This window comes from Achroia grisella, unplaced genomic scaffold (genome assembly GCF_030625045.1).
Source record: "Achroia grisella isolate CSIRO2021 unplaced genomic scaffold, CSIRO_AGI_Agris_v1 utg544, whole genome shotgun sequence".
In the NCBI taxonomy this organism is placed as follows: Eukaryota; Metazoa; Arthropoda; class Insecta; order Lepidoptera; family Pyralidae; genus Achroia; species Achroia grisella.
The window spans coordinates 4764090-4784051 of NW_026712929.1; the positions used below are offsets into that span (position 1 = coordinate 4764090).

The 19962-nt window shown below is 32.8% G+C and overlaps 2 protein-coding genes across 3 annotated transcripts in view; one reads left to right on the plus strand and one right to left on the minus strand.

Annotated features, from left to right (window-relative positions):
• LOC131847853 (zinc finger and BTB domain-containing protein 34-like) overlaps nt 1-19962 on the plus strand; it is a 603887-nt gene that overhangs the window by 260528 nt on the left and 323397 nt on the right. The window lies entirely within an intron of this gene.
• On the minus strand, nt 16764-18556 carry LOC131847859 (uncharacterized). Its single transcript, XM_059197542.1, has 2 exons — nt 17536-18556; nt 16764-17164 (listed from the first exon to the last, which is right to left on the minus strand). The coding sequence occupies exons 1-2, from the start codon at nt 18520-18522 to the stop codon at nt 17159-17161; spliced, it is 993 nt and encodes a 330-aa protein (XP_059053525.1). The 5' UTR covers nt 18523-18556; the 3' UTR covers nt 16764-17158.

Sequence of the window (19962 nt, forward strand, 5' to 3'; positions counted from 1 at the left end):
TTTGTATTTATGTGGGTGTTTTTTATGAAATTAGATGAAGACTAATATACAAACATTATTATTAGTGGCTTGATAACCATGAATTATAAAAATAATTTTAATTATTATTTACTAAATGATTATTTTATATTTTAGTACAATTTTATCATTTGTATTAAGATTTATAGATGATCTGAATTTACTTATGAATTATGTAACTTATGGCATGCTCAATTGTTGAATTTTATTGCAATATTCCATTTTTTATATTTAGACAATGTGTTATATTTTGCAGAATTCACATTTATGACTTCAAAAAAAGGTACAACTTTGTTATGTGTGGGCGGATATAGGTTTTGCAAGCAGTCCACACGGGGTGCAAAAACGAGATGGGTCTGTTCAACTCACTCTTGTAAAGGCTGCTATGCTATTGTTCATACCGTATATAATACAATTATAAAGATTAAGAATACTCACACTCACTGAGCTATAATATAATAATATCATTGATATATGCTATCAATGATATTATTATATTATAGGAAGGAAATATTTCTGATAAAGTAAAATGTAAATATTTTTTAATAAATAATATATATGAAATTAACTAAATTGTTGTTTTTACAAATTACAAATATTATTACAATTTATTTAAACTTCAATTTGTATTTTAAATATTGAAATTATACTATTTATGTTATGTGTGGTATACATACTGAGGATTTATGTCGTTGTGGGATTATATATTTTACCTTCATATCAAATTTCATTAAGATCCGTTTAACCGTTTAATCGAGAAAAAGTAACTACCAAACAAGCAAATATGCATGTCTTTACATTTGTAATATTAGTTTGCAAGAAATTGTAAACACCAATATATCATTTAGGTAATTTTTAGTTTGTAAAATTGCTCACTCTTGAAAAATTTTATACGTGGTCCTTCGAGCCGGATCATGTATAAAATTGTAATATTCGTTAGCCGACTGTACATAAGGTCTTTGGTAATAAAACAATTAAATCGCTATGAAGTATGTGTATTTACATTGAAAAGAGAGCGGCAGTGTTGACATGTTACAAACTAAAACTTATGCATGTATTTAAACTGTTTATTATATTATTGTATTATTATAATATGTTTCTATTTTTTAGCATTTACCTTTACGAAATCTCAAAGAGGAACATTATTACTCAAAACAGGTATATACACGTTCTGCAAGGCGAGTACACTTGGCAATAAAATTAGATGGGTCTGTTCTACGCATTCTGGGAAAGGATGTCGAGCTTATGCCCATACTATTAATATTAATATCACCAAAATTAGGAATGTTCATAACCACTAACATTGAATTTATGTATTCTGGATATATATACAAATTGGAAAGTTAAGGAATACCCAAGAATATGAGTTATAAAGGATTATATGGATCTATTGAGGACCGATCTGCATGCCAAGTAAAATACTCATGAAACCAAAAGTACTTTACTTCCTAGAAACAAAGTGGACATCAGAAAAAAAATGGATGGTTCGTAATAAATTGATTACATGGTTGCGCAGTTTCTATGTAGGTTATAAAATTAGATATTCTATTAAAACCAATTTCAAAAAAGAAGGAGGTTCAATATCTGTTGATATTCAAGAGAATATCTTCGTCAATTGTGGACCGATTTTCGAAAATTCTATGTTTAGAATGGTATAACTACCGAGGTGGTTCTATAGTCACCAAGTCATTATCTGATAATAATCGTAAGATATTAAATAATGTAATCGAGAGAAATCTACGATTACTTCTACATACGGTATTGTATGTTTGAGTTTTCTTGTTAAACTATTATATTTCAAACTGAGTTTTATTAACTTTTTACATTTTATTTTACATGGACATGTATAAAAAAATGAAAAAATTCTTTCAAAACATTACGATTTCTACAACTTGTCGTCGAAATCGTAATGTAATGTAGTCGGTAATGAACGAAGTCCGTACTTTCATTGCCTGAACACCCGTATAATTTTAATTGCAATATTGTTAACATTCTAATGAAATTTTATATAATATTACGAATATTAAGTTGTATGTAAAGAAAATTGGTCTCTAAAATTTTGTGAATATTGTTTTAAATATCACAATAGTTTTTGAAATATCGATAATATAATTTTGTTAATTTTCTAACAACATACAGTTTCATAGGCTTATCTCTAAAATTTTGAGATGTTCTGTAGAAACGTTCTTAATATACCATAGTAATTTTATAATACCAAAGTATGAATAAATTGGTGTGAAATATGAACCTGAACATTTGCGAAATATTAAAAATTGTTTAGTGGATTTTGAATCTATTATTTTATTTTAAAAGAGTACAATCATTTTGATCTCATATTATATCAACTTGTATAAAAATTGATTACTTTAGTAATTAAGTAATAAAAAGTGATAAATACAGTATTTATATTTAACTAAGACATATTTTTTCTAATTCTATAAGATATAACCCAATATTTATAATAAAATATAAGAAATTAACAGGTGTATATTATTTACCATATATATTAAAAAGGTAAGAAATAAATATGATGATTTACTGTCTGAAAGTCACGAGGTAAATTTTTGCGTAATACCATTTTAGTCTTTGTTGTTACATACAAATTTGAATTGCAAATTTATTTACAAAAAACGATAGTCACGGATTCAGTTCTTGATTGCGTATATTTCTATTCTTGTGTTAGCTATTTTAGTTATACATACAAATTTCAATTGTAAATCTATTTGCAAAATTAAATATATTTATTTGTTTCTATAAATTGTTCAGTAACTATAATGTAAGCATTGTACAATTTGGGATAAGATAAGATAAGGGATGTTATTTATTTATTTTTTAATCTTTTACAGAGTTTTTTTATGTGGTCTTACATTTTGATCTCCTTTCAACACAGCGGTTGCGCTATCGGTGTACGTCAGATTAGGAGTGAAACGCAGTTTATAAATTTTGTTACACTTTTGCTGATCTGACTGGGGCCGACGGCATGCAGCGCAATTATACTTTGTTAGTATTATATAAAAGTACTACCAACCACTGGTCATCAGTCTCTCAAAGTTGGTTAATGTCTGGTTAATTTTTTTTTGTTCTCTGATGATATATTTTCTTTTACAGAGTATAGTTTGGTAAGGTCGCGGAAAGGGAAACCATTGCTATGTATTGGCGGTTTTACATTCTTTAAGAAATCTACAAATGGAGATAAAACGAAGTGGGTTTGCTCGACGCACGCTAGCCGTGGCTGTCGCGCCGCCGTCCACACATATCTCGATGAAATTATTAATGTTAAAAATGAACACACTCATTAATGTTTTTGATTAAAAATTTTTTACATTTTCTAATTGTCATTCTCTAAAATTCCTATCTAATAATAATAATACCCCTGGACAATTTACATAACTTTAGTTAGTCTCAAGGTAAGCGGAGATTATGGTATGGGTACTAGACAACTGATATAAATACTTAGACTTTTTTCTGTAAATATATAGAATACATATTATAGAATAGAAAATACCCAGACCGATTCAAACAAACATACTCATGAAATGTTTGTACGGTGCGAGAAATCGAACCCGCGATCATCGGCAATAAATCGGAGTGCTAAACCGCTAGGCCACCGAGGTCGTCAAATGTTATCTAATGATGCCTTCGGTAATCTAACGATTGGAAAGATGTTCGTTTAGCTTTTATTTCCGGTAATTCACATACTGTTTATATTGTCTAAATCAAATAAAATGGATTTTTAAATTAAAGCCCTAAAGTCGATTTTACATTTTTGTTATTTAATCCGACACTGTTATTATTAGTAGGGCCACATTGCAATTCAAAAGACAAAATAGAAAAATTATCTTTAGTTGGAATTAAAGACTGAAATATTAAATAGAAATACAAATAAATTTGATACATTTATTCAATTACTTTATGAGAGATTTCTTTGAGATTTTGGTATATTATATATATATTTGATATACTATATTTTTGATATTATATATTGTCAAATTAATAATTTCAAATTACCGAATGATATGTTTTAATAGAAATAATAATAATATTTAATTTGTTATAGTATATTGTGAATATTATGTATCATCAAAAACTGGACGGACGATGATGAAGGTGGCAGATTACACGTTCTGTCAAAGGAAATCGGATGGGGTCAAGAAACGTTGGGTTTGTTCAACACACGTGTTCAAAGGCTGCCGAGCCGGTATAATGACTCTCAGCAATGAGATCATCAAAATGAACAATCATCATAATCACTGAAGAGCATTTCAGTGCAAGGACGCTGTAAAATTATTTTCTTGTCTTTACACCGTTGTAATTATTTATTATAGGAACTGTGATTCTTTAACCAAAGAAGTTTTATGTTCGATGGCTGTGTAGTGTGTATGTTGTATTGATATCTTAGTTAATTGTGGACTGAATGTATACATTATATAAACGTGGTATTTACCGAATACTATAAATGACGTATTGAAATCACTTGAAACAGTCATGCTCGGTATAGAGTTCAAACTTGTGGCGGCGTGGTAGGCCGGGTCAATGTGCTCCCTCTAGTATGGTTGAGTGCAATGATGGCTGGCTCATCCGTCATACTCGTGAACAGGTGCAGCATGCGGGGGCTGATCTGTTCACGTTACAAACACTATACTATTTGCTTTTGACAAAATTGTAATAGCATGTGCAGGTAGTTACTCTATTCTCCTGCAATTGTATATGTTTAGAATAATACAGATTCATATAAACATATACAATTTTGTTTTAAAATGAACATGAGCTGAGTTTCTTGTTAATTCTTCTTATCTCGAAATAATTCCGAACGAACGGTAGATTTGACATATCATAACAGTGCGTAATAGACCTACATGAATATAGTTATATTGAATTTGAATTATTATGTAATAAATGTTTATTATGGCTTGTTCCATGACTAGAACTTTTGTAACAGTATCAAAATATTGAGAGCTCTTAAATAATATTATCATGATAAATATTTCGTTTATATAATGTATACAATTGTAAAACTGTGAAAAAAGTATAAAACAGTGTGGACTAATGTTCAAAAATTTTTTTTTTGTTTAAAAAGTGTACGATTTTCGTATATTTTTGTTACCAAATCAGGATAATGTAATCCCACCGTAAAAATCGTCAATAAAAATGTTATCAAGTCAGGGTGTGATACTGTGATCCCGATTAAATAAATCGTCTTTAAAAGTATAATAATAGTGCAGGTAATATACGAGTAGGTATGTCGTTTTTGTTTAATTTATTTATTAGAAATAAACAGACAAATTTTTGAATATTAATTAAAATGAAAATTTATTAGTAATTTAATATTACTGTATTCTTAAGTCTAAATGTTGAATAAATGTATGTATACTGCAGATATTTTACTATGTTTATTTACATAATATTATTGTTATTATATCTACTTAAATATTAAGAAACATAAATACTTACTTAATGTTGTACTGTTATTTTAGTAATTGGGAGTACCTACACATGAGTTCCATCATTTCTTGGTGGTCTAGAGGTTTTGCACATCCCTTTCTTCCGATGGTCGCGGGTGCTATTCCTCGCAGGATACATACATTTGTATTCATGAGTATGATTATATAGTTCTGGGTGTTTCCTATGTATATTCTGTATGTATTAAAAAAAAATGTATTGTGCTCCTTTTTGTGAAGTGTCCAGGGTTATTATTACTATTTTGTACCAAGATAATGGAAAACAAGCAGACGGCTAGTCTGATGATAAACAGTAGATAACCATTTAGTTCGTGATGGAATTAAGAATCTGATCAGCGCCTTAGTTGTAAACAAAAGGTAGTAAGCAAACACAGACACACTTTGACATTTATATTCAGTATAGATTAATATCTTATTTTTCTTCCAGTTGTATACTCATATACAAGATTCGGGAAGCCCATGATCATTTATAAAGGACATCGGTACAGACACCATAGGTATCTCAACAACACCGTAAGATGGGCGTGTGCAGCCAACAAACATTGCAACGCGTCCCTCCATACTTTAAACGAAGAGGTTGTCAACGTAAAAGGATTGCACCAACATCACTAAATTTCTAGAATATTCTATCGTATTTGTACACTCAGCTTAATGTAAATGGTAGCTTAAGTTTACAAAAAAATAATATGTGTGACTGTGTACACTAAAATATGTATTAATGTACGCTATACATTAATACATATTTTACTACGTATACAAATCGATAAGTGTATCAGTGACACTTGTAAATGTATTACTTAATATTGCAACTGCTGAATGTTCCATATTGTTAGATATTTTGGCATTTACTCCTTGGTTGGCTAAGCTGATCTGTTAAACGAGGGAAGTGCACGTAATTCTCAAAGGAAATTACGAGCAGTGGGACCTAAAGGTCCCAGAATATCGCCACCGTTTATTATTGAACTTGTATCGTTATGTGAATACTATATTTAGTACTTAATTTTAAACAAAGTGTAAAGTGTAAAATATTAACAGAAGTTCAGTGTTTCTCAGCAAATTGTTTAATTGATATTAAAAAATATGGATGGTAGACAATTTTATATAATGTTTTCTTATATACAAATATATAGTGTACAGAAATATTTTTAAAACGCTACATTTAATATAAATTTATTCTTCTCTTATACGTATATTGGGAACAAATAAAATATTGATTACGATATAGTTATATATTAAATACCGTAAGACATACATTTCCTTTTATTAAACCTGTATATTATAAAAGCACAAAAGTATATGATTTTTACCTAGTATATGCATAAATTTATTATAAATTTTGATATTCAATTTTTTGTTAAAATGAATGATAACGGAATGGTGCGATATCGTTGGTACCAGGGAATGATGATAAGGTGATGAGGCCAGGCAGTCAGCCCGTCGTAATAAATTCATCAGGAATTTATCGCGATGGTTTTGCTAACTATGAGGTCAATAGTTCACATTATTGACAAGCCCCTTCTCCCCTTATAATCACTTGAATACGTTAGTATACGACCAAGTTACCCCCTTATTTATGAATAGCTTTGAAGGGTTTAGACACGATCCTAATATTTGAGGCAATATGAACACGAGACTGTATGTGTAATATATGTAATATATGTGTAAAAAAATAGATTGAGGCATTAAAGAGGCATTATCATCCATCAAAATATAACTATTAAGAATTCGCAGTGTGAGTCAAAGCAAGACGATTCGAAGTTCGTACATACGGTACGAGTTAACACATCCAACTTTTTTACGAATTCTGAAAATGACGAAGTGTTAAGTACGTCCATCAGTTCTCTAGTCTAAGCAGAGATTAGTCTATGTGTACAGTACTGAACTTTACTTCTTTTTTGACTAGATATACTAGGTGCTATATGAGATGTGCAGCACTATTTATTATTATCATAATGTATATTGCTGTATGTAAATTGTAAACAACAGTGATCATTAATATGTATTATATATTTTTCAGTTACATTAATAAAGACGAAAAAGGGCAAAACCAATATAAAAATAGGTAACCACACATTTTATTTCAAGTCTGGGAATTACAAACGCAGCAAACGGTGGAGCTGTACGCAGAACAAGTACTGCCGAGCGTGTATTCAAATTGTTGATAACAAGATTGTAGGTATTTACAATACACATAATCATGAGAAGAAATAAATATGGGATTCAGGAGGTATCGTGAGAGGGCGTCGTAATGTTATGTTGTTATATATTATAAGATGTAATTAAGTAAGTATTATTAATAAATATACAATATTAAAAAAAATTTTGTTCTCATTCACCAAAAGTAAATTCTTGGCTAATATTTTATTTTTATTTTGAATAGAATATAATTTATTGATACTTAAAAAACGTCTAACAGTAAGTAATTGTTCATTCATAACGTTTTCCATGCGGATACGGTGGGGTATTCTGTTTTACAATGTATAGAAATGGTAAGAAAGGAAGTAAATAACGCGATGACTGCGAGCAGGGATGAATGGAAGCGAAAAACATATTGCGCCGACCCCAAATAAATGGGATAAGGAAGAAGCAGATGGTGATGAATATATAGAAATATAGATAATTAATATTTTATTTACAGTTAAGGCAGAGTTTATCATATCAAATAGAGGCAACAAGATGGTGTGTTTCAATGGATATACATTCACTTATATGAAAGATAACAGACGCCAGTTATCAATAACTAAACAAAGATGGACGTGTTCTAATCGCACTAAATACAGATGCACAGCCAAATTATATACTGTAAACGATATAATTGTATATAGTTATAACAAACACACCCACTAGTCAGACAAACAAAATTTATAATTTATTCTAACATTTATTTATCCAAGATAAATTTTGTAAGAAATCTGCAAGGATACTTCTATCTCTACCACTAATCCGCTTGCTTTGTAAACTCTGTTTTGATTTGAAGATAGAGTATTATATACAAATATTATACTAATATTACATAATACAAATATTATAATATATATGTCCTCCAGAATAGTAAAGGATGAAGGATATTACGAGTGTTCCTGGCTAAAAGTCTTACATGAATAAAAAATCATTTATTCATGTAGGATATTTTAGTCAAGTTTTTTGTATTATTTTGGTTTGTTCATGTATATAGGCGGCGGTAATTTTTTTAATAATTTTTACCAAACTTCACAATTATTATGTAGATTATTATTTATGTCTCGTTATTTAATTGCTAGTTGTAGTCTGTCGCTAGTCGCTAGGTCCAAACTCTATTCATTACCTGTTGACGATTTGTTTATAGGCGAAACACGTGTTGCAATATGGGTGTAAATGTAAATCCAATAACGGTCGGAATTATCACTATTGAGGAAGGTTATAATATTTCCAGTAGCGATGATCAGGTTTCCGCACTGAAAATTTGTGGTCTCACATACATTAGTATGGGTAGCGGAATTAAATATAATAATAAAAATCCATTAAGTAAGTATAGATGTACTACGAGTAATAAACAACAGATGGAATTCCTTTAATATCTATAGTACTAATACATAAATAATATTACGTATTAGTACAAACAATCATACAAATGTGTAAAAATGTTTGTTTTTTGTATTACTATATTTTCCATTGTAACGTGATGATTGTTCACGTATATAGGCGGCGGTTGCCGCTTTCCATCAAGTTGAGTATCATTCGACAGTAAGCTATTTCAATTAATTAAAATTATACATTAGTGCCTTATATAAATAAGAATTTATATGATAAGTATATTTCTTCATAGACTACGTCAACTTGTTTTATTAAAAATAAGTATTGAAAGTTATAAATAAAAATGTTACGTGTTATATTTTTTTTGTTTTAATATAAATATGTAGGTCTCTGTCAACTCCTGAGCGTTTAGTTATTTTCAAAGAATATATTAGTAGTACTTTGTAGTATTACATACTAAGTTAGTGCCTACCTAGTTAATACTACGAGTACATAGTACCATTTAAAAACTGAAGTAGTTGCAATATCAGTAATATTACTTTATTGAAATCTTCTTGCTCTTTATGTAACTTAAAAACGGAAGTGAAAAATATATATTTTTTCATTACATTGTTTACACATACATATTGTTTCGTATTTTAGCGCCTCAATACACTTTCCAAATGTTTCAAACGGAGCGTAGTATCTGCCTCAGATGGATTTATAGTTCAAAACAAAAAAAAAGGAACTCGATATAAAAGCTCGATGCATCCAATAGCTGTATCATCAGGGTATGGATGCGTGTAGTAAAATAAAAAATACGTGAAAAAGTATCAAGCTAAGTCATCTAATTGGTACAGACACACCTTGCTGTCTCGCATCAACTGAATAATTCAATATAAATGGTAAAAAAATAAGAATGGAAAATGTAAATGGTAAAAAATTACAAATAATTGATAAAAATGATCACCAAAAGTTCCTAATTATTATGTAGTTTGTTATTTATTTAAGTTCGTTATTTAATCGTGATATTTACTTGGTAATAATTAGATATTATTCGAAAATGTTATTGCTATAGGGTATTACTATAATTTTATATACAAAATATAATTATGAAATAGCAAATTAAAAGTCAGATATTAATATTGAATTAAGAAAAAATAGACTTTTATTTTTTATATTGCATTTGAAGAATAATGTTTTTTTATTTACCGAACGACATAGTAATTATGTACATTATTATTTATATCTCGTTATTTAATTGTGACATTACTGCTAACCTAGTTGACTGTTCGGCTAGTCGTAGTCTGGTCGCTAGGTCCAAACTCTATTCATTGACTGATTGTGCCTCATTTCTGGCGAAACACGTGTCCCAATATGGGTGTAAATCCAATAACAGTCGGAATTGGATCACTAATGGGGAAGGTTTATTTCCAGTAGCTATAGTAAGGTTTCCGCACTGAACATTTGTGGTCTCACACATACTAATGGTAACGGAATTAAATATAATAATATAAATCCATTAAGTAAGCATAGATGTATAAAACTATGTATAAAACAATCATACAAATGTATAAAACTGTTTGTCGATACAAAAAAATATCTGCGTGATGTAAGATGGTGTACCAAACCTCTATACTTCGATGTAGCTATGGTAGCAGTTTACTATTGTATTATATAATAAATATATAATACAATTATAAACTACTCAAATAGCTTTAGAACATTGTTTAGTAACAGTCATATTAATGAATTAATTATCTTTTTCAGAAATCAAATATGAAACTGTCATGTCTGCCAAGGGATACCCAATGTTGCTCATTGACGGTTATCGATACTCTATGCACAAAAAGTTCATAAACAAAGTGAGATGGCGATGTTCAATGCACCATAGGAAAGCGTGCAAGGCCCTAATATATACCATTAATGATGAAATCATTCCCATTTCTATAAAACACAGTCATTAAACAAATTATTTTATTAATAGTGTTGTAACTAAAAATTACGAAATCCGACGGCCATTTGAGGGTTGTCACTAATTCAATAATTTTATGTTGCTACTAAAGATACATTAGTATGGGAAATATTTAATAGTACATGCCTTAATCCACGTTTGATGGATAAATCAGCTTTTTTTTTTTAAGATAAGCACAAATAAATGATAGTATTTGCGAATATATTTAATGTTATAATTATGTTGTTTGGAATTTTAAAACTGTAGTAAATAAATTTGAATATACTATAAAACTTACTTATTTTTACGTCCTATTACATCTATTAATTATCCATGGTCATTAAAGTTCTGTATATCCTTTTTCATTATTATCATTATTACATATGTAGTATAAAACAAAATCGCTGTCGCTGTCTGTCCCTATGTATGCTTAAATCTTTAAAACTACGCAACGGATTTTGAATAGATAGAGTTTTTTAATAGATAGAGTGATTCTAAAGGAAGGTTTATATATATAACACATGTACACCCGGGCGAAGCCGGGGCGAGAAGCTAGTTCAATATTCGGTAAAACCGATCCAGCCATTTCAGAGATTAGCCGGAACAAACAGGCCGACAGACAGACGGACAAAAATTGTAAAAAATATTATTTTGTTGTATGTACCGTATTTACATTCATATGCATGTAGTAAAAAACGGTTATTTCAATATTACAAATAGATACTCCAATTTAATGTATACTGTCAATTTATTTATATATATAGATATATTTGTTGTATGTAGATATCTTTAGATATAATTTGTAAATATCTGTCGAGGCGTTTGAAGATTATCAACTCGTTGTCTAGTTGACGAAATGATTTGACAAATATTAATATATTTTTTCATTATTTTATTTTGTTAATATTTCTGTATATAGTGTCTTTCTTTATTTTACAGTCAGAAACTTTTAAGTTGTAGGTATATATTTTTTTATATAATTATTTGCTTCTGAAATAAAAAAAATAGCAACCTTGGCTTCCACATCAAAACAATACACATGTGGTATTGTTTTCATTATACATATTCGCACTAGAATAAATGTTTACCTTTGTTTCAGATACAACTCCGTATCACTTTATTCAAAGTAAAAAGGGAAAGTTAATTCTATCGGTTGGAGGTTATAGGTTTTGCAAAAGGAATTATCAAGCAGCGGAAAAGATGGGCATATCTCAAGATCGCTGGAGATGTTCCACTCACAACAATAGAGGCTGCAGAGCTATAGCACTAACTGTAAACAATTGCCTAGTATATGTAAAGAATTGCCATAATCATGCTATTTCTCATAGAGAATCGAATTTTAATTAAATTGTTGCAATCAAGTTTAATTAGTCAGTTCTTGATATTTTATTCAAACCGTATTCAAAGAATATAACATAATTCCATATTCTACTAAAATAATGTACCTAATGTAAACAATTTCCTAATATACTTAATGAATGACTATAATCATATTATTTCTCATAGAGAATCGAATTTGAATTAAATAGGTGCAATAAACTTTAATTAGTCAGTTTGCGATATTTTATTTAAACAGTATTCTAAGACAGCAATATAAATCCATATTCTACTAAAATAATGTATCTAATGTAAACACTTGCCTAATATACTTAATGAATGACCATAATTATGCTATTTCTCATAGAGAATCGAATTTTAATTAAATAGGTGCAATGAACTTTAATCAGTTAGTTCGTGATATTTTATTTAAACCGTATAGTATTCTAAGAAAATAATATAATTCCATATTCTGAATAATATAAAAAAATGCCTAATATTTAATTAATTACCATAATAATGATGTTTCTCATACAGATCAGAATTTAAAAGCAATTTTGGGGCAATCCACTTTAACTAGCCACTACATGATATTTAACTTGTATTCTATGATATATGTATCATAGAATACAAGTGTCTATTATTCCAATAAATTTTAGTACTATTATATATGTGTATTATATAAACGACTGCTTGCCCAATGGTAATTTAATTAAAAAAACATTGTTATTGAATCTGTTGTATGTACACGATTTTTGTGTTGTGTTTAGATTCAATGGAATAATGTCGGAAAGGTACCGTATTATGTCAGTACAATTACTCGATTCTACAATAAATTTTTTTTAGACAAAGCTGACGGTAATGTAAATGGAATATATGGACAGAAGGGAAAGTAATATTAAAAAAAAATTGACATTCAGAATCGGCTAAAATGTCCTATATGAATAAATGAGTTTTGATTTGTATAAAAGTACATAGTTGCGCGGTCTGCCATATCTATTCCAGCCGCCAAGCGGCTTTTTTTTAGGATGGAATATTATAATAAAATTATAGAAAATGGAGGCGCCTTTTTTTTAGGGGTTTGGGCTATTGGCGGGTGTAAAAATAAGGATTCTAAAACATGATACAAGGGAAGTTGCGGTAATCAAAGAGACTCAACAAATTAAGTTGGATAAGATTTTAGGCGTTGGGGCGAGCGGGTCTTTATGAGGATTTAACTCACACATAATTTATATGTATGTAGACCTCGATATACTTTTCTTTTAACATGGTGAAAATCTTCATGGATTCCCGCCCGGCCTGGGTGAGGTAGGTACTACCGGACTTTTACTGGCTAAAAACTCCAAGGTGTTCCTTCTCTTCACTTTTTATTAGGGTTATGGGAAATACTGCTCGCGTATTTGGTAAAACATGTTACCAAGTACGTTTATCCGTAATAAATACAGGCTTTCGCAACCCCGATGGCGCTAGCCCACCTAAGTAGATATGTAGTATGTATTAGTATTACTATAGTTAGTATACTACTAGTCTACTACTGCTGTAGTAGACTAGTAGTATTCTAACCTCACATATTTGATCAATCAATGATATACTAATTCGGTCACGTGTTCAGTAATCTAACAATACTTTTATTTATTTCAGTTCCAAGTTACAAATTTGTGAAATCTCTAAGAGGTAACGTTTTGATTGTTATCGAAGGTTACCGTTTTACTAAGAGAAAGAGATATGCACCCGGTACGAGCAAAGAGAGCTGGAGATGTTCTACTCATCATAGTAATGGGTGTAGAGCATTATTGTGTACTATAGATAATCAAGTAATCGTCGTTAAGAATGTTCACAATCATCTCCCACCACCAAAAAAATAAAATCTGATGGTAATTGTAATGTTCGTATCCGTATGTATGAGGTGTAATAAAACCAAGCTTATCCGTCAAGCGTATATTCCGGACTGGCTCCCATCTCACATATTGCCTTAAAAGTACCCGCCACCTAATTATATCTTATATACCCTATATTACACTCTTCCACACCAATTAACACTTACTCTAACTTATACTACTTAATTAACAATTATAATTTGACAAGGTTACTTATACTAAAACTTAATACTATCTAGATTCTTAATTCTACATAATCTCTTTGGGCGGACTCGGGGCGGCGGTGGTGCATTCGTACTAGGCAATACCATATCTGGACAGGCGTCCAGATACTCCGGTGACTTCGGAATTTCTGTTTCATCCATTTCTACCGTTTCCACGTTTATCGGCGTTAAATCTGACCGTTCCGCCGCCGCCTGTTCCGGCTGAATCCCGCCCGGTGACCGATCTGTCATCGGTGGTTCTGAGTTAGAATTTGCACTGATTCTTTTATCTATTTCCTTCAACGGGTAAGATGATAGGGAAATTCTAGAGGATCTCTTTTTTAATTGATCCATATGTCTATGAATCACATCACCTTCTCGGTTCCTTACTTTGTAATTGTTCGGACCTAAACGATCGATAACTTGACCCGGGGCCCACTTCTCACCCCTCATGAATTGCCTATACCATACCTCATCGTCTACCTGCATCTTTCTACTTGTCCCCTTAATTGATTCTCTTTGTTTCTGCTGAGCTTTGTAAACTTTACTCTCCCTGTCTGGTTTTATAACATCTAATCTAGTGCGTAGTCGACGGCCTAATAGTATAACCGCTGGGCATTCCCCGGTTGTCGAATGTTCGGTATTTCTATAGTATAACAAATACGTCCAAAGTGCTTTATTTATGTTTTGTTTCTCTACAACCGCCTTTTTAATTACTTTTTTTAATGTTTTAACTGCGTTTTCGGCTAATCCATTTGAGGCCGGGTGGTATGGAGCCGTAAAAATATGTTCAATCCCCTGACTACTAGTAAAATTTTTAAATTCTGAGCTTGTAAAGGGTGGTCCATTATCCGTGACAATTTGTTTAGGCAGTCCGAACCTACTAAATAGTTCACTAACTTTATCTATTACTCCCGTTGCCGCCGTGCTCGATACCCTAATTATTTCCATCCATTTAGATGTTGCATCTACTACCACTAAATATGTTTGCCCTAACATAGGGCCCATGAAATCTAGGTGCAGTCTGGACCACGGCTTATTAGGCCACGGCCACATGCGAGGTACTTGTCTCGGTGGCGCGTCTGCATTCGCAGCGCATACCTCGCACTGTTTACATATTCGTTCCACCGCTTCATCCAGGCCCGCCCACCACACATAGCTGCGGGCTAAGGACTTGGATTTGACAATCCCCATGTGGGGTTCATGAATCATTAATAATATTTTCTCTTTACAAGAATCTGGCACCACCAGTCTATGCCCCCACATAACGCAACCTAATTCCTCGTATAATTCATTTTTACGATTATAATAAGGTTTCAAATTCGTCATCGCGCAATCTATTGGCCAGCCGTCTCGTATATAACTTAATATTTTTGATAGTATGGGGTCCCTAGAGGTTTGATTTTTAATTTCATTGTAATCTAATAGCAGAGCTTGCTGCACAAAATGTAAATATGTTTGCTCGGGCGTCATTCGAGTCATTGGTTTACTAGCTGATATTGGCAACCGTGACAAGCCGTCCGCCCCGTTCTCGTCTGTGCGTACGTATTCTATATCAAATGTGTAGGCAGATAAAATTATCGCCCACCGTTGCATACGGCTGGCTACCATAGTCGGTATTCCCGTATGTGGCCCAAAAATCGATACCAAAGGCTTATGGTCGGTACGCAATACGAAATGTCGGCCGTACAAATATTGATGAAATTTATTAACAGAAAATATAATAGCTAAGGCTTCCCTATGGATCTGTGAGTAATTCTTCTCCGCGTCATTCAGTGTACGCGAAGCGTAAGCTATCGGTCGCTCGCCGCGTCCGTCCTCCCTCGGTTGTGAGAGTACGGCCCCCACGCCCCTCGCGCTCGCATCGCATGTGACTACTAGCGGTCGCTTCGGGTCGTAGTGCGCTAATACCTCAGCGCTAACTAATAAATTCTTTACTTCTATAAAGGCTCGTTCACATTCCCTCGACCAATACCACGATTTATGTTTTTTTAATAAATCGTATAAAGGTACCAATCTAGAACTCATATTCCTTACAAATTTGGCGTAAAAATTAATTAATCCTAAAAAGGAACGTAATTCGGTCACACACTCTGGGCGTGGTATTTTTGTGATAGCCTGGATTTTATCCGGGTCCGTTTTTATTCCGTCCTTGCTCAATACAAATCCTAAATAACTTACTTCTTTCACTAAAAAACACATTTACTCGTTTTTAATTTAAAACCATATTTATCTAATCTACTAAAAACTGCCTCCACTGCCTGTAGGTGCTCAGCTCTATTCCTACCACCTATGAGAACATCGTCTAAGAATATCTCGACGTTGGGAATATCACTCAGTAAACTACACATAATGCGTTGAAAAATGCCTGCGCTCGACGCTAACCCATATACTAACCTATTATACCGGTATAACCCGCGATGTGTGTTTATAACTGTATACATTTTGGTCTCATCCAGCTCGATCTGGTTATACGCCTGCGATAAATCAATTTTTGAATAAAATTGGGATCCGCTTAATCGAACAATTAAATCCTCTATTCTTGGTAAAGGATAACGATCTACAAGTAACACAGGATTTACGGTTGCTTTATAATCAGCGCATATTCTCAAAGAACCATCCGATTTATTTACCGGCACCAATGGCGAGGCCCAGTCGGAGCAGTCGACGGGCTCGATGACACCGTCGCGCAGCATCGCGTCGAGCTCTGCATCGACCCGCTCGCGCAGCGCGTACGGCAACGGTCGCGCGCGATGGAACACCGGCGCCACGCCATCGCGCACCCTCAACGTAGCCTTGCCGCCCGTGTACCGCCCCAGTCCGCCACTGAACAGCTTCTCATATCTGTTAAACAGTTTTTTAAACTCATGATCTAATCGAAGGTGCTCGTTACTTATTTTATTACAATTAGTGAATTTAGGTATCACTATGCCCAACTCTGTCAGCCATTGCCTACCTAATAATGAGATTGAAGCTCCTTCGATAACAAATAATTCCAATATTTTTTTTTTATTATTATAAAATACATTTACTTCTATTATACCTAAAGGCTTAACGGATGAGCCATCGTAAAAATTTAATCCAATATTACTCGGTTTTATTTTAATATAATCAAAATACTGTCTATATGTTTCCCCACTAATACAAGACACCGCGGTACCGGTATCGATTTCCATATTTACAATTTTATCTTCAATAGATATCGGTATACTCACAGCCTTGTAGTCGTTTAGACATAAATGATGCAAGTCCTCCTGCATCGAATCGGTCGTTTCCCAGCCCTCCTCCGCTGTATCTCCATAGTGCAAGGCCGCATAGCCATATCGCTGGTTTTGTGTGCTCTGCCTCGGACACACCCGTCGCAAGTGACCGGTGCGGTGGCACTTACTGCAAACGTATTCTCGAAAGCGACAGTTTTCATAATTGTGGTCGTCCGCACCGCATCCAATGCAGTCGCGCCTTTTTCCGCTGTCTGCCCGTGCCGCATTTCTTCCCCGAGGCGTGATAGTGGCGCGCGCGCCGCGCGCTCCACTCCAGACAGCGCCCGTGCCACGAATACGGTATCCGCGCGCCCCGCGCCCGCTCCGTGTCTCCGCCGCTTGCCGTCGCTCGTTCGTGGCCACTAGGGAGTGTATTCCCCCCGTCCCCGCGATCGTTTCCCCGCCGCTCGCCGCGTCCGCGATATCCACCGCCGCCGCGTTCCGCTCCGCTGCCTCTAAAGAGGTTGCAATTTTGACCGCGTGGGCGAAATTTAGTTCTTCATCCTCTGCAAAAAGCCGCTGTCGAATGATGTCGCTCTTCAGCCCACACACGAACTGATCTCGAAGGTTCTCATTTAGGTTATCCCCTAGTTTGCAATGACGTGTTAACTTTTTCAATTCCGCCACGTAACTTGCGATGTTCTCATCTGCTGCTTGTCTTCTCTGCCTGAATCGAAATCTCTCTGCTAATGCCGACGGTGCCGGTTGTAGGTGATCGCGCAGTAGGTTGACCGCAACTTCGTATTCCAATTCCGACGGTTTCCTTGGACTAGCTAAATTCACCAGGAGTTCGTAAGCTTCATCCCCTATGACTGCTATTAATGTTGGTAGTTTGAGATCGTTTTTTACACTGTTGGCCGTAAAATACATCTCAAGTCTTTCTATATATGACGACCACGCCCCAGTTCTAATATCGAACTCGCTTACTCTTCCGATCGACATTGTAGTTATTTTTTCTTTTTTTTTTTCACTCAACTTTTTATACACTATTATTTATACTTGTAAATTATAATAAAAATTAAGAATCCTCGTCGTCCACTGTAATGTTCGTATCCGTATGTATGAGGTGTAATAAAACCAAGCTTATCCGTCAAGCGTATATTCCGGACTGGCTCCCATCTCACATATTGCCTTAAAAGTACCCGCCACCTAATTATATCTTATATACCCTATATTACAGTAATCAGAATTTTCAGCGTACTTTGTCGACTGTTGGTCATAAGCATCGTCCATCAATCGCTCACAAAGATCTGAAGCAATTTAGATATAAGTTACATACATGTTAATGTTACCATAACCATAATCATAATTTATATTTATAATGTATAATCTAATAAATAAAAAATAAGACTAGTATCGGTCGGTTTTGTAATTTAGGAGTAGACTTATAACTTATAAAGTTGATTACAAGTAAACATATAGCACTGAAATAATAAAAAAAAGTAATCTTATAGATATATTATGTTCATATATTCAAAATAACAAGCGTTATTTTATTTCAAATGATTACTAGTCGGTTTAATTTATGTTTATAATAATTAATTATTTACTTTATTAATTGAAAGAAGATAATCATTTTGAATAAATATTAAACTTATGAAAATTGTATTTTATTACTATTAGTACCATTAATAAAAATTATTTATAAGATATATTCGATTTAAAGTAGTGCTTATTTATTTAGATCAGTAGAATATAGCATGATAAATTACAGTTAATAATACTCGTACAGAAGTACTAGTTTAATAATTGTAATATTAATGAATTTAATATTTTATACTGTTAATAAGAATAATGATTTTATATTACAGTGCCAAAATATAGTTACGTGACATCCATACGAGGTAACCGGTTGATTGAAGTAGAGGGTTATCGATTTAGTAAAACGAATTGTAAGGCGAAATTTAAGGAGTTTTGGCGGTGTTCCACCCACCACAGCGTGGGGTGCAGGGCTCTTCTCCACACTGTTATGGACAAAGTAGTCTACGTGAAGAACATCCACACGCATCTTTTACCAGATAACAGACAGAAGAAGAAGTTCGGTTTTAATATGTTAAGAAGTAACGATTTTAAATTTAATGTCTCGCCGTCGTGTAACCTGATGGCTAATTTCGAATAGATAAATTAAATATGTGATCTTCGATTATTGTTTGCGATTGTGTTAACAAATAGCTAAAACGTTGTTTATTTCAACAGCATTTGCGATCAATTGTTTTTAGGCTGTTCTTCTATTGGTGTGTGTGTGGTGTGTGTTGGTGTATCTGTTTTTCTGTGTGTTTATCTTTTATTGTGTGCTCCTATTAAACTTTTGTACACCTTGAAAAAAATCATGTAAATCGTTAAAAAAATCGTAATTCAAACTTTCTTGTCTATTGTATATTA